This window comes from Pinus tabuliformis, chromosome 6 (assembly GCF_031772625.1).
Source record: "Pinus tabuliformis cultivar Carrire ecotype Pingquan chromosome 6, CPIR1, whole genome shotgun sequence".
NCBI classification, from domain to species: domain Eukaryota; kingdom Viridiplantae; phylum Streptophyta; class Pinopsida; order Pinales; family Pinaceae; genus Pinus; species Pinus tabuliformis.
In genome coordinates, this window is record NC_142292.1 from 1,598,774,456 (window position 1) to 1,598,788,593 (window position 14,138).

The 14,138-nt window shown below is 39.4% G+C and overlaps 1 protein-coding gene across 1 annotated transcript; it reads left to right on the forward strand.

Annotated features, from left to right (window-relative positions):
* The first annotated feature begins 1,101 nt into the window (after positions 1-1,101).
* Positions 1,102-1,641, forward strand: LOC149264961 (uncharacterized). Its single transcript, XM_089401327.1, has one exon. It carries the CDS (start codon positions 1,102-1,104, stop codon positions 1,639-1,641), a length of 540 nt encoding a protein of 179 aa, XP_089257453.1.
* The last annotated feature ends 12,497 nt before the right edge of the window (positions 1,642-14,138 follow it).

Here is a 14,138-nt window from a genome sequence, read left to right on the forward strand (position 1 = left end):
CTCAATATGATTTAGGTCGATTTGAGGCAGGGTCAGGGAGAGCTAAGTTTCTATGTGGTTCGAGTCGGACGCCTAGACCATGGATGCCCCAATCAACAGAGCGCGCGTGAGGGAGAACAATGTGTTTTTGGGTACCTCTTCTCCCCCCCATCCTCATTTTACAAATGATTGCATGCTATATGTTTCTGCATCTTCAATTTGTATGTCGAATATTGTTTCTAAAACCAGTAAGCTGAGCCCCGTTATCTGCCCTGTGGTCTCTTCCCCTACGCCTCTCCTCAGTACCCCCTGCACTATTGTCCAAAATGACCTTTCTCAAGACCCCTCTAGGGATTCGGCCTCTAACACTTCCCATCGATATAACTTGTGCTCCATTCCCCTCTCCCTCCATGCTTTTGGACTGGATGAGGATCCACACCCATCCCTTCCTCCCAAGGCCCCTCGGGGCAGACAATCTCATCTTTCAAAAGCTATCAAAAGGGCAAGCCTTGAGGTGGCTTCAAGTATCCAGTCTCCCATAGATCAGGTCCTTAGAGCAAAGGGGAACCCTGCAAAGGTTTCCCCATGAAAGGCATCTCCTTTAACTGCAGGGGTTTGGCCAACCTGGATAAAAAATTGGCACTGAGAAGACTGTGTTTGTTGGAAAAGTTGGATTTTCTCTTACTGCAAGAAACCCTCGACGATGGTCCCCTTGTAAATAAAACCCTAAAATCCTTCCTACCAGATTGGGATTTCTTCTTCTTGGATGTGAGAGGGAGGTCAGGGGGCTGTGCCCTTGGTTTCAATAATAAAACGATCAAGATCTCAAACGCCTAGGGTGGTAAGGGTTTTTTGGGAGCAGATTTCATCTCCATCTCGCTCAATATCCCCCTGAGGATTATTAACATATATGGGCCATGCCAGAATAGAGAGGTTTTCTGGGAGAATCTGCTCCAGGTGGATTTTATGCAAGGTGAGAACCTGATCATTGGTGGTGACCTCAATTTCTCACTCGGGCTCGCGGAATCCTGGGGCCATAGAGCTCAGTCGGACATTTTAACAGGGTTTTTTGAAAACTTGTTGGATGCCCATGACCTAATAAGCATTGATTTGACTTGTATCATGCCGACCTGGAGGAATCGCAGAACGGGGGAGGATGCCCTGGCTCGAAGGCTCGACCAATTCCTAATCAAATCCCCATTACTAAATTGCCTTGCACACATTTGTCAATGGGTTGGTTCGGGGGGCTGCTCGGATCATTCACCAGTATTTCTGGAAATTGAGGATGCAAACCTAAAACCTGGATCCCCCTTTAAATTTAATGCTTCATGGCTAATTGAGGATGACTTCCATGTTATCGTCAAGGATTTTTGGACTCACTGTAATCGGGATTCCGGTCCCCCTCCAGCGGTGGTCATCTCAAACAATCTAGCCTGCCTGAAGGAAAAAACTATCAGCTGGGCTAAAGCCAAGCAGAAAAGGGAGGGCGAGGAGCTAAATAGGATTGAAAGAGAGCTAAAACATCTTGAATCATTGGGGTTGTCCAGCTTCACCTCCCTTCAAGGAAAAGAACATCTCATAAACCTAGAGAAAGAGAAGATCAAGTTGTTGCGAAGGAATGAGGAGACTAAAAAGCAGAGCTTTATGGCTGAAGTCGGGTGATGAGAATACAAAAAAAATTCAACAGTTCGCCAGGGGTAGAAAAGCTATTAATACGATCTAGGAACTGAAAGACCATACAGGCAGAGAGGCCAGTTCTTTCTCCCAGCTTGCTGACATGGGAGTTAGGCACTTCTCAAACATCTATAAGGACCCAAGGGGAACCAATATCGCTGAAATCCTCCAGGTTGCAGAGGCTATGCCTAGGTTTGTTGAGGAAGAGGAAGAGGAGTCTCTAAATCAGCCTGTCACTTTGGGGGAATTGGAAGCAGCTATGAAAGGTTTCAGCAAAGACAAAAGCTCAGGGCCTGATGGTTGGCCAATTGAATTCTACATTACCTTTTTTGAGCTCATTGGGTAGGACCTGTTGCTTGCCATTGAGGATTGTCGGATATCAGGAAGGATGTCGGAGGCTTTCAATTCTACTTTCCTTGCCCTCATCCCTAAGGTGGACAAGCCCCAAACTTTTGATGACTTTAGGCCCATCTCCCTCTGCAATTTTGTTTACAATATCACCTCCAAAATCATTGCCCTTTGTATCAAGCCAATCCTCTCTAGGATGATCTCAAAGGAACAGTTTGCCTTCCTCAGTCACCGTCAAATCCATGAAGCTATCGGCACTGCCCAAGAAGCACTCCACTCGATTAAAACTCTTTCCAAAAAGGTTGTTATCCTCAAGATCGACCTATCCAAGGCTTTTGATCATGTGAGTTGGTCCTATTTACAGCTCATGCTTACTCACATTGGTTTCCCTCACCAGTTTATCAACTAGATTTTGTGTTGCTTCACCTCTGTGTCTTTTAGTGTCCTAATTAATGGGGCGGCTTCAACTTTCTTCCATGCTGAGAGAGGTCTCAGACAAGGCTGCCCCCTCTCTCCTTTGTTGTTTCTTCTGATTATGGAAGGCTTAAGTAGGTTATTAAATGTAGGTTTTAACGCCGTACAGAAATTACCTGCATATGAATTCTAAAACACAAAAAATAAACAATGTGAGAGCATAACACATAAAACACATATACACAGATATTTTCCCCTGGATCCTAAAACCAGGACTACCAACTTGATTTTTCATTATGTTCCTTTCAATGTTACAATACATATTTATACATGTCGAAGCATCCAATACCATGGACTGAAAACCATCGCGTCCAAAACCATGGACCGAAAACCATCGTGTCCAAAACCATGGACCGAAAACCATCGCGTCCAAAACCATGTGCGAAAATCATGCACAAAACCATAGGTAGGTCTGCCCAACCTAATATAGGGTCCAAAAAACAATTTTTTTGGGGTGCTGCCCTAGACCCCATAGAGTGGGGTTACCTGCACCTCTCAAACCCCCGCTACGCAATCAGCGCAACGAAGGGGGGGATCCACCCCCCAGTTAACTACGTGGAAAGAATATAACACAAACCAACATTAAAAAAGGCGAGATCAGATGGAAGCTTGGGAGGGGTTGCAATCACTAACAGGATTGTTCTCTCACATCTTTTATTTGTAGATGATGTTCTTATTTTCTTAAATGGCTCTTTCTATGATTCCTCATGTTTCAAGTCCATATTATCTTTATTTTGTAAAGCCACAAGTATGGAGCCGAATTATAGTAAATTAACAATCATTTTTAATTCTTGTATACAAAATGAACAAAGATATGAATCCCAACACTTCGCTTCCATCAAGCAGGAGCTGGATTCAGGTCTGAAGTATCAGATAGTTACCATATTATTGACTGGTCGTGGCTTTTAGCAAAAATTGAAAACTGCATCAACATCTGGCAGCAAAAATGGCTCTCTCGTGCCGGTAGGCTCACCCTGATAAAATCAGTGTTAGAGGCAATCCCAGTATACTAGATGTCCCTGGCATGGATTCCTAAAGGCATTCTTCGCAGAATATAGCAGATTTGTTGCAGATTTCTTTGGCGGGGCCAAAATTCGGGAAGAACCTTTGCTTGGGTAAAATGGGAAAGGATTGCAAAGCCCAAAAAATGGGGTGGGTGGGGGCTGAAGGAACCCCAGGATTTCGCAAAAGCCCTCGGGGCAAAGATGGGATGGCAAATAATAACCACAAACAGCCTGTGGAAGGAAGTTGTTTACAGCAAATACATTTACCCCTTATCAATTGCTGACTGGATCCGCAGCCCCTATCACTACATCATGAGTGCATTGAGCATTTGGAAAGCCATTACCCACTCTTTTGGCATTATAAAGGAAGGCCTGGCTTGGAAAGTTGGTGATGGTTCGCAGATCAGAATTGGCTCTGATGCCTGGGCTGGTAGTGGGAATGCACACATCCTTCCTAGAGAAATGCGACAGGACTTGTTGGAGGTGGGTTTCACACGACTTGCTCACATTGCGACAGTGGGGCGCCCTGCTTGGCCAAGTCTGCAGTGGCTAGCTTTCGAGAATTTGGGAATAGAGGAAAGATGGAGCAGGGTTTGGTTGCAGTTTGTGGGGGCTTTGGAGGAAGCCAATGTTCAGGTTTCTGACAGGGTAGATGAAATTATTTGGGCAAAGGCCCCCACAGGCAGATATTCCCCAAAAGCTGGCTTTGCTTCGATCATGGAGGCTCGGGCGGCGGGTGAAAATTGCTGGTGGTGGCGGCATCTTTGGAAGCTAAAGCCCCCCCACAAATCTCGCCTCTTCATGTGGGGCATCCTCACAAACAAGATTCCCACTGAAATAAATTTGAGAAAATGCATGCTTCATGGCCCTTCCTGATGTTGCCTGTGTAATGCAGAGTCAGAGGATACTGACCACCTTTTCCTTCACTGTTCGGCCTCGTCTGAAATTTGGAATCACATAAACTTGGCCCTCTCAATTGACACCCGTTGGGCTGGTCATAATATAAACGATGCTTGGCATGGTTGGTGGATGAGTGTTGCCACTCAGAAAATCAGAAACCTGCCTCTCATCATTTGTTGGGGCATTTGGCTTATCAGAAATCATCGGATATTTCAGGAAAAGCCCATCCTCTGGGCAATCTCATGCAATCATATGTTGGCCATTTACAATTTGATCCCTAAGGATCCGATTCAGCATTCCATCAGAGTCATCAGCCCAGAGATCATAGACAGAAATCAGCCTTGGGCTTATTTTGATGGCTTGGCGCAGCCTGAGGGCTGTGGTGGGGGGGTTGTTTTTCATTTAAATGACTCTATTTTTTTCAAAATCAAAGTGGGTCTCGAGCGAGGAACAAATAACTATGCAGAATTAAACAGCCTTAGGCACCTCCTCCTTTTCGCAAGAGAACAAAACTGCCACAGAATTCAGATTTTCGGGGACTCTCAGCTTATCATAAATTGGATCAATGGGATCTACCTCTGTCACTTGCACACACTCAGGGATCTGTTGGAGGATGCTTTATTTTTAAAATCTCAGTTTGAGTTTTTTGTCTGCTCTCATATATACAGGGAAAGGAATGAAGTCGTTGATATTCTTTCCAAAGAGGTCGTGCAGCTGATTAGAGGACACAGGTTGATTCATGAGTTCAGGGATGGGGCTTTCTTCCAGATCTACCATCAGCCCTTCATTGAAGGGGCAGAAATCCATCAGGAATGATCTATGAGATCACTCTTTATGTTTTTACCATTTTACAGTTTTCCAGTTTTTTAAGCTTATCTAGTTTTTAGACTTATGGCCCTGGTTTGCCATCGTTTCTACTGTTTTTAAAAGGATGGTCTGTAAATATTTTTGCATATGACTCTTGGACTGTTAATTTCTGGATAGTAGTGAAAGCATTTTTCATATATGCCGGTATACAACATGTAATTTTCTTAAATCATTTTAACGAAAATTACCCTTTTTCTTCGAAAACAACAACAACAACAACAACAACAAAACAAACAAACAAAAAATACAAAAACAAAAACAAAAACAAAAACAAAAAAAACAAAATAAAAACAAAAAACAAAAACATCGTATTTGGAAGTAATGTCAAATCTATGAGTCAAGGATTTGCTTTAGTTATGAAACAAGAATTTGAAATGTCTCTACTTGGTGTAATAACATACTTTATTGGTCTTCAAGTTCAACAAACTGAGAATGGTATCTTTCTTTCTCAAACCAAGTACCTCAAATAGATTTTGAAGAAATATGGAATGGAAGACTGCAAACCGGTATGCACACCAATGGTAACCAGATGTAAACTTAGTCAAAATGGTGATTCTCCTTCAGTGAATCAACGAGAATATATATCTATGATTGGCAGCTTTCTCTACCTTACAGGTACAATACTAGACATTATGCCCGCAGTTGGAATTATTGGACGATTTCAAGCCAATCCTAAGGAAACTCATCTCCAAGCAGTTAAGAGAATATTCAAGTATCTACGAGGAATTCAAGGTTTTGGTCTATGTATCCCAAAAATGCAAACTTTGCACGTCATGCTTACACAAACGTAGATTTGGAAAGTAATATTGATGATCGCAAGAGTACTAGCGGAGGAGAATTTTATTTGGGACCCTGATTGGTGTCATGGTTGAGCAAGAAACAAAGCTCTATCGCTTTATCTATTGTTGAGGAAGAATATGTTGCTACTGCATCTTGTTTTACTTAACTTCTATGGATGATCCAAACATTGCAAGACATTCAAATCACTTGTCCTCAACCTTTACCTATTCTCTGTGACAATACTAGTACCATAAGTATCTCTAAAAATCTTGTCATGCACTCAAAAACCAAGCACATTCCAATCATATATCATTTTTTGAGAGAACAACTACTTGAAAAAAAAGGTCAAGCTGGAATATGTTCCTTCAAGGTAACAAGTTGCAGATATATTTACAAAGCCACATCCATGTAATTCCTTTGAATATCTCAAATAGAAATTAGGAATGATTCCTGCTTCATCACTCTGCTAATTATTCTGGCAAGTATTTCATGTTCAGGGGGAGCTGAGACCATAAATTACTACAATTTACTTTCTATTCGCAGATGATGTGAAGGACAATTGTTTATGTACGCAGTTTCTAGGTTAGACAAACGTGTATACATCTCAGTGATTGGTAAAATTGGCATAGATTCGGGGGGAGCTTCCTATATGCATTCATCATTATGGTCTTCTACTGCTGACATTGGTTTGTTGCATTATGTTGGTTCAGGGGGAGCAACTATTATAACTCTAAAGCTCCTTTTTGGCATTATGGTTCCATAAGCATATCTTGTTCCATATCTTTTCTCATGTCTGGATGTTGTTATTTTTACTGCTAAAATTTCCATATTGCTATTATATTGTTGCCATCAAAAATTCATGTTGTAGGTTTCTATATATGGAGGTTGCTAATAACTATCATTATTGAGGTCCTGTTTATTGGTTATATATGTCATATGTGTCCCTTGATGTAAAGGTCATGTGAATACCCATGATATAATCATTGTAATATTCAGTCATGTATGGGATATTGGGATCAAATAATGCTTTGTATGTAAACCCATTATTTTGGGCAATTGATGTAATGATGAGTCAAAAATGTCAACCCACATGATTGGGTATCTGATGTAATAATGAGTCATTGGTGTTAGGAAATTTCATTTATTTGAGTCTTTTGGATATATTCAGCACATGCTCAAGGGGAGCATGGTTAGTATGCAGTTTCTACAAAGGGGGCCTTCATTCAGCATTGGTCAGCCCTTTTCCCTTGATGTCAAAGGGGGGAGAAGCTTGGTGTTTGGGAGAAGAATGCTTGGTAAGAAGCCTTGGTATTTGTAGGTGTGTTTGCAGGTGCTTGCAAAAGGTCAGATGGTGACCAAACACCAAAGTGGTTTCCATCAAGTCCAAAGGGGGAGATTGTTGGCATTATGGCTAATGTGTTGTCCTTGATGGAAACCTACTTGATAAATATGTCAACATTATGATAACAGGATGATTATGCAGTCTAGAACATATGCTACATAAGTGATGAATAGAGAAAGTAAAAATCAGAGATAGTTAGATGTTGAATACAAATTTTGGGAATGTATATGCATATCCCATGCAGAAAAGTTTCTTACATATGCGGGTACTTTGAAGAAAAGTCGCGCACATAATCCACACCATGGTAACTTAAATACCAGGGGTATTTACCATGGTATTGGACCATAGTAATGAGTGTGAAAATGGTTATTTGATCCCGTCAAAGAATACCAATGACATTACTAAGGGATTGGCCTAAGGTATTGGCTAAGGCTAAAGTTATATAAGGAGATGGAGATCAAAGTGTTATGTGTGCAAGTTTTGTGTTTTCTATGAATGATTTGATATGAAACAGGTGTGCACCAAGGAGCAAGGAGAAGACTCAAATCTGAAATATATTGACATGTATGCTTAGTTGATTTACTTGCTGCAAATGTTTAATATTGATGAAACTATGATGCTATGATCTAAACAATTTATTCAAAAGTCTATAGCATTAATAGTCAAGGTTGCGGAAAGTGAAACTGTGTTTGCAACAAATAAAATTCAGATCTATACGCAGGTATGTTTGGGCATAGTCACATACATACACGGATCCACCTTTGAAGGGTCGCATATATATTATGTGAAATAATTTTTTAATATGTGCAGATCTATATGCGAGTGTTATACATGGTAAGTACGCACATATGCAGATATTCTTTATAAAGTTCATGTACATAAACTAAGGTTTAGTCTGCTAATAGATGTTTACATTTGATGATTGGTTTACTTCTTGTTGTATGTTGATGATGTCTTTATTATAGTTGAAGTGACTTGGTTGAATTGTTCAAGGTTAATGGCACTTTTATTGATTTTATGATCTATAAGTGGTGAAATGGTCTGTGAATGATTCAATGATTAATGATTTCAATGTTCAGTATTCTGAAAATTGTACATAGGTATTATACATAGAAAGTGTGTATATACGTGGGTTTTATTCATTGCAGTTGCGTACACAAATTTATATTTATTGTTTCTATTTGGGTTCTGCATTCAATGTCTTGATACTTCAAAATTTCAGTTCATTTACAGTGTGATAGTGTCTCAAATTCAGTGCTTTAGTTTGTTTGGGTTTATGGGTCCAAGTGGCCTATAGGTTGGTTTGATGATTGTTTGACAGGTGGATCCAGTTTGAAACATTTTGAAAAGTGGTCCACAAGGAGCTAAGGGTAGCAGTCTTCAGAAAGGGGGTATAGATCCCTTCTAGTAGGTGCTGGAAAATGAGAAAAGGTTGTAGCCTTCTGCAAGTGGGTGTCTGCATACTGGTTAAATTTTGCACCAGTAAAATATTATAAGAAGTTTTCCTTTATAATAAAATAAGAATACAAAGACGACGACAACGGTGGTTTTCTCCCACATTGGGTTTCCACCTAAAATCTTGGTGTTCATATGTGTTGATATGTTTCTTGGGTGTTGATGATCTATCTACTTCTTACTCCTCATGGTTACTATTTAATTGATGAATAATGAAGTAATGATGCATTGATTAAAAATGAACAGATGGTGAAATTAATGATAAATTAGTTATCTAGATATACACAGGTTTCATTAATCACAGTCGTGTACATATGCTTGTTTCCTTAATTATAGTAGCATACATAAATCAGAATAAGAATTTGAAAAATTGAAGTGTGTAAAATACTAATTCACATCCTCCCTCCCCCCCCACCCTCTCTATATTTTTCCTAACAATTTTAATGACTCAAATAACCTCTAGTCACAGTTTCTTAGATCACAAACTAATCACATAAATCATAGCCATACTGCCAAACTAAAAAAATACCTAAAAGAAAAAACCACAAAGCATTTTGTATTCAATATTCTTTAATTACACCATTAGACATGTCTGTATTGGAAAGAGGGTCCCAGAGTTTAGAGTTTTTTTTCGCAAATATCATGTGTATGTTCAAGATTTGATAAAAAAGAATATTTTTTTTCATCGCCATTTAATGAAAGTTCATGGTTAAATTTATCAATTTACTTGCATTTCATAAATTGAATTTGTGATTATTTGTATTATTAAAAGGTTTGACTTCCATCTATAAAAATTTGAAATCTTTCCAACCCTATTGTCCTAGTTATTTCCCTTGCCTGCATTGGTATCCTAATGATAGTTTTAATATGGTAGTAAAGGTTGATCATCTGCATCTAATATGAGAAGCATATTCTATTAGAGTTGCCTAAATTAGCAATCCATTCACTAGTTTCTCTGTCAACTTATGTGTCATGGATAAAACTTCTACTATGTTAGACTTAATCTTCCACTTCAGATATTTCTCTCTGAACCACTTCAGGAATGATGTTTCTATACCTATCCATTATTGCTAGAGTAGTTGTTTTTTCTTGGGATAGACCTATCAAAGAGGAGGAGAGTTGGATATAAGGGAGGAACCCCATTTCCCTCTTCCCCCTCCATGTTTCTAGGAGGAAAGATGATGCTTGCCATGTGGTCAAGCGACTTGGAGTAGCCTAACCTGAAAAGGGTATCACAAGGGGTGGTGGATAACAACAATCCAAATAAATGAAGAGGTATATTCAAGGAGGACTAGGAATAAAACCATGGGGCATGAAAGGCAGAGTAAAGCTCAAGAGAATAGACAAGGTTAAAACCAGGGAGGTGTGATCCCATAGAGTGAGGCCATGAGGAAAAGGTAAATGCATGTAGACCTATAGTCAAATTCAGTAAAACATACAATAAAATCCTCCGAGGATTAAAATTTTTAGGAAAAGAAAATAAAACCATAATATAATAATACCAAAAAAATAAAAAACATTGATAATAGAATATCCAATAGTGATGAAAAATTCAAGACAGAGATGAAAATTATTGTTGACCTAATACTTCTCCTCGAAGTTCTCAATGAGCTAGAATTCATGCACTCTGAGTTGACCAATTTTCAGATTAAGACTACTACCCTTCCTACATGTAGTGTTACTTCCATCCCTAGATTGAAATTGTTTTCATGTTTTATACGTTATTTATCTCGAATAATTTTATTGTTTGTACAAGTTAGAAATTTCCCTCAAGAATCGAGTATGTTGGATGTAACAACCAACTACATAAACATCAAGCCACACTCTCTCTACATCTTTGGACCAAGAAATATCATGATATGTTATCAACCTCCTTGTACTTGCCATAATTGACGCTTAGTGGCTCCTTATATCTAAGTGCAAGATGGATTTTCCTTATCTGGACTCTCATGCACCAAATACCATCATCTCTAACCTCTCCCATGAACAAAGCAAATCAAATTGCAGTCACAAGTGTACCTTACTCCATGCAGAGTTTCATTTGGTGGGCACTCTACCCCCCATGTTAAATGAGCTACACTCATTTCAATTATGGAAGCTTCCTCTCTGTATATGCACCCACCTTTATTTTTCCATCTATTCCATCATACAATAGGTTGTGATTGTTTACTCAGACATTACAAGATACACAAGAGCATGTAGGAACACCTATAACTTTAGTATATGCGAGCATACCTCCTTACATATTAGTCCTATTGAATTGGTTTCCTCCATTTGTGAGCCTTCTAATTGCTTTATGAAGAGGTGTGATGCTTTGAAGGAGGAGGATGTTTAGGTTGACTCTAAGATTGCAGCAGGCACAAATTTGTAGATGGAAAGTTTGGTTGGGTTGCATTGGGTGATAACAAGTGTTGGTGAAAACACTTTCTTTGTAAAGAAAAAGTGTTGGCTTTTATGGTTACTCCAAAAGTGTTTATATCATGTTTGGTGTTGCTTGCAATGATGTGGAGTGCATAGTGTATGGTTGACTCTTAGTTGTTTTGCGACACATATGCACAATGGATGTGGCTCACTTATTAATTATTTGACCTTGAATGGATGATTTTTTGTCATTTATACTTAAAGCATTGGATGATTATGGGACATAGTATTCCTCATGTAGGATACACATGAGAGGTAGTTTCTTGCTTAGAGGATGCCTTCTATTTGAGGAGGAGCATTGATCATCCTAGAGGGTGGTATTCAGCTCTACATGGCATGGGATTGTAAGGTGACTACATGGTGGCCTACACTTGACTTATGGATGCTTGTGTTGAGGGAGTAGATATATAGGTGGGTGAGCCTACTAGAGGCACGTGTCCTAGGAGATGCATTAGAGCCTTGAAGCACTTGGAGAAGGACTAAGGGACCTTGTATGTGGATTTCCCTTGTTGTGGAGCCTTACTTGTGGATCATCATCACCTTGGAGCTTGATGTTTCAATTGAGTCCTTAGAAAATCACAAATTCCAAGGTTGATGCAACTAAAACAAAGATAAAAGCATAGTATGGCCACAATGAAAGAAAAAGAAAGTTAAAATGAAAAAAAAAATGTTTGGGACATTAATTAATGTGTGGGACAAATCCTAACATGAGCTCTACCCCCCTCATTAGCCATCACCTAGTTCCTTAAGCACTTTATTCTCCATCACATAAGGAACCCTTGCATGTCCCAACCTTGATGAGCAATAATGTGACTCGTCATTAATGGTTGAATAAATGATAAATCATTAAAAGCAAGCTTGGTCTCCTAAGTTATGCTCATATTCAAAGCATTATAGAAAAGAAGCAAAAATGTTGGACATTTGATGTTGTATAGGTGGTTGTGTAAGTGTTGGCTTTGGTGTCAAACAAGGGTCAGCATGATTATTAATTGTTTGGATGGAACTCCATGGTAGTTGCAAGATTACTGAAGAAGCCATAAAATGATCATCATGATAGTTGGTGTTCAACTTACCAAAGAGTCAATAGGTAGAGAAGTTCACAGTCATCTTCCAAGAAGAAGGACTCAAAGCCCATATAGGACCTACCCCATTGAAAAGTGCTTTGAATAAGCTTTACAATGATATGTGGAACTCCAAAAATTGACTCTTGGATCAAAAGTTATGGCATGTTGAAGTTCAGGGACTTAAGCCTTAGGCAGAAAGGAATATCGCATATCAGAGATCAAAGGTCCAGCCACATCAGTGATCGCAACCCCGAAAATCAATCCATATCAGCTATCACACATCAAGGCTACATGGCATATCGACAATCACAACATCACCACATCGGCAGTCGGCAATAGGAACTTCAAGCAGAATGGAACATAAGTGTTCGATAATCAGAACTTCAAGCATATCGAAACATCGAAGATCAGAAATCGGAACTTCTGAATGTGACAACCTTTAAAAGGTTGCGATACACATAAAGTTCTGATATAGTGTAAAATCATCGAGGGACTCAAATATAAGTTTACAAAGGATTTCATCGCAAAACCAAGGGTGGATGGGCCCTTTTCTCTCTCCTCCAGCAGGACGCGTGGTGGCACAATATTGGCTCCGATAATGACTCATGGCAGCACATGATTGCCTCTGATAATGATGCATGGCAGCACAAGATTGGCTACGATAAGGACACGTGGCATCTGATATCAGTGTGACATGGCAATGTGGAAGGACACGTGGTAGGCAGTTTTGGCATTTTGAGGGGGCCTAATGGGCCATATCTGGCTGACACATGTGAGTGATGACGTCACATCAGAAGGCTAGAAATCAAAGGATTGATGAGTTCAGCACTTTATAAGACTTTGCAATTGAAAAAAGTCGATGGAAGGGGCTTTGATGTGTTAGCGCTTAGTCAAGAGGAAACCAATAGAAACAAGAGGGTAGAGAATTAACAAAGGAAAAAGGCCCCCAATAGAATACTAAAGGAATTAGTGTCTTAAGGCTAAGCCTCTGATCACTGCACCTAGTCCTATGGTGGAGATGTGAAAAGTGTAGAAATTCTCACCGTAGATCACCTGATAATGCAATATACTAAAGCAAAATACTTGATCTACTTCTACAAACAAACTTGCGGAAGCTTAATCAATTTTGAGCAAGATCAAATAGAACACATATAACAGATGAGAAGAAATCATACACATGAAACACAGAAGAATACACTGGGAAAGCCTCAGCTAAAAACCCCACTATCTGTATTATCATACAAGTGGAAATATCTCAATATTACACAAAGATTTAGCTCACAAGCTATCCAGCTCTCTGTACAATCCCTCATTGTTGCTCATAGACAGAATAGACAACACATATGCCTTCTTTCAATCCTCCAAGCCTCCTATTTCCTTGCGCAGTTTCTCTTGGGTCCTCCACCTGCAACTTGTGCGAATAATCCTCTCACACACAACACTGACCTCTGAAATAATTGCGCAATCCTAAAGGAGATAATTCCTTCTGCATGGATGAGTTTCCTTTATAGGGGAAAACCTCCAACTAGTAGTACAAGGTACCTTCCTTTAATCTCAACTAGGTCTTTCTCTGAACTGACACGCATGAGTTATTTATGAGAGAATATTCAATTATCTAGAGAACACTAGTTGCATGCATGCATGCATTAACTGACTAAACTCACAATTAGTTTCACAAACTGTTTGGAAGTAATTTAACTTGACTTAACTCAGTTAACTAAGCTAACTAATTACAACTCAAATACAACTCATCCTTATCTCCTTAATTAAGGGATAACTTCCTCAATCAAAGGGATAATTGTTGCATGTCTTCACAAAGACTTCATGTTT

What these genes read in the sequence shown, in the direction of transcription:
- LOC149264961 (XM_089401327.1), top strand. Translation starts at nt 1,102, where the DNA reads ATGCCGACCTGGAGGAATCGCAGAACGGGGGAGGATGCCCTGGCTCGA.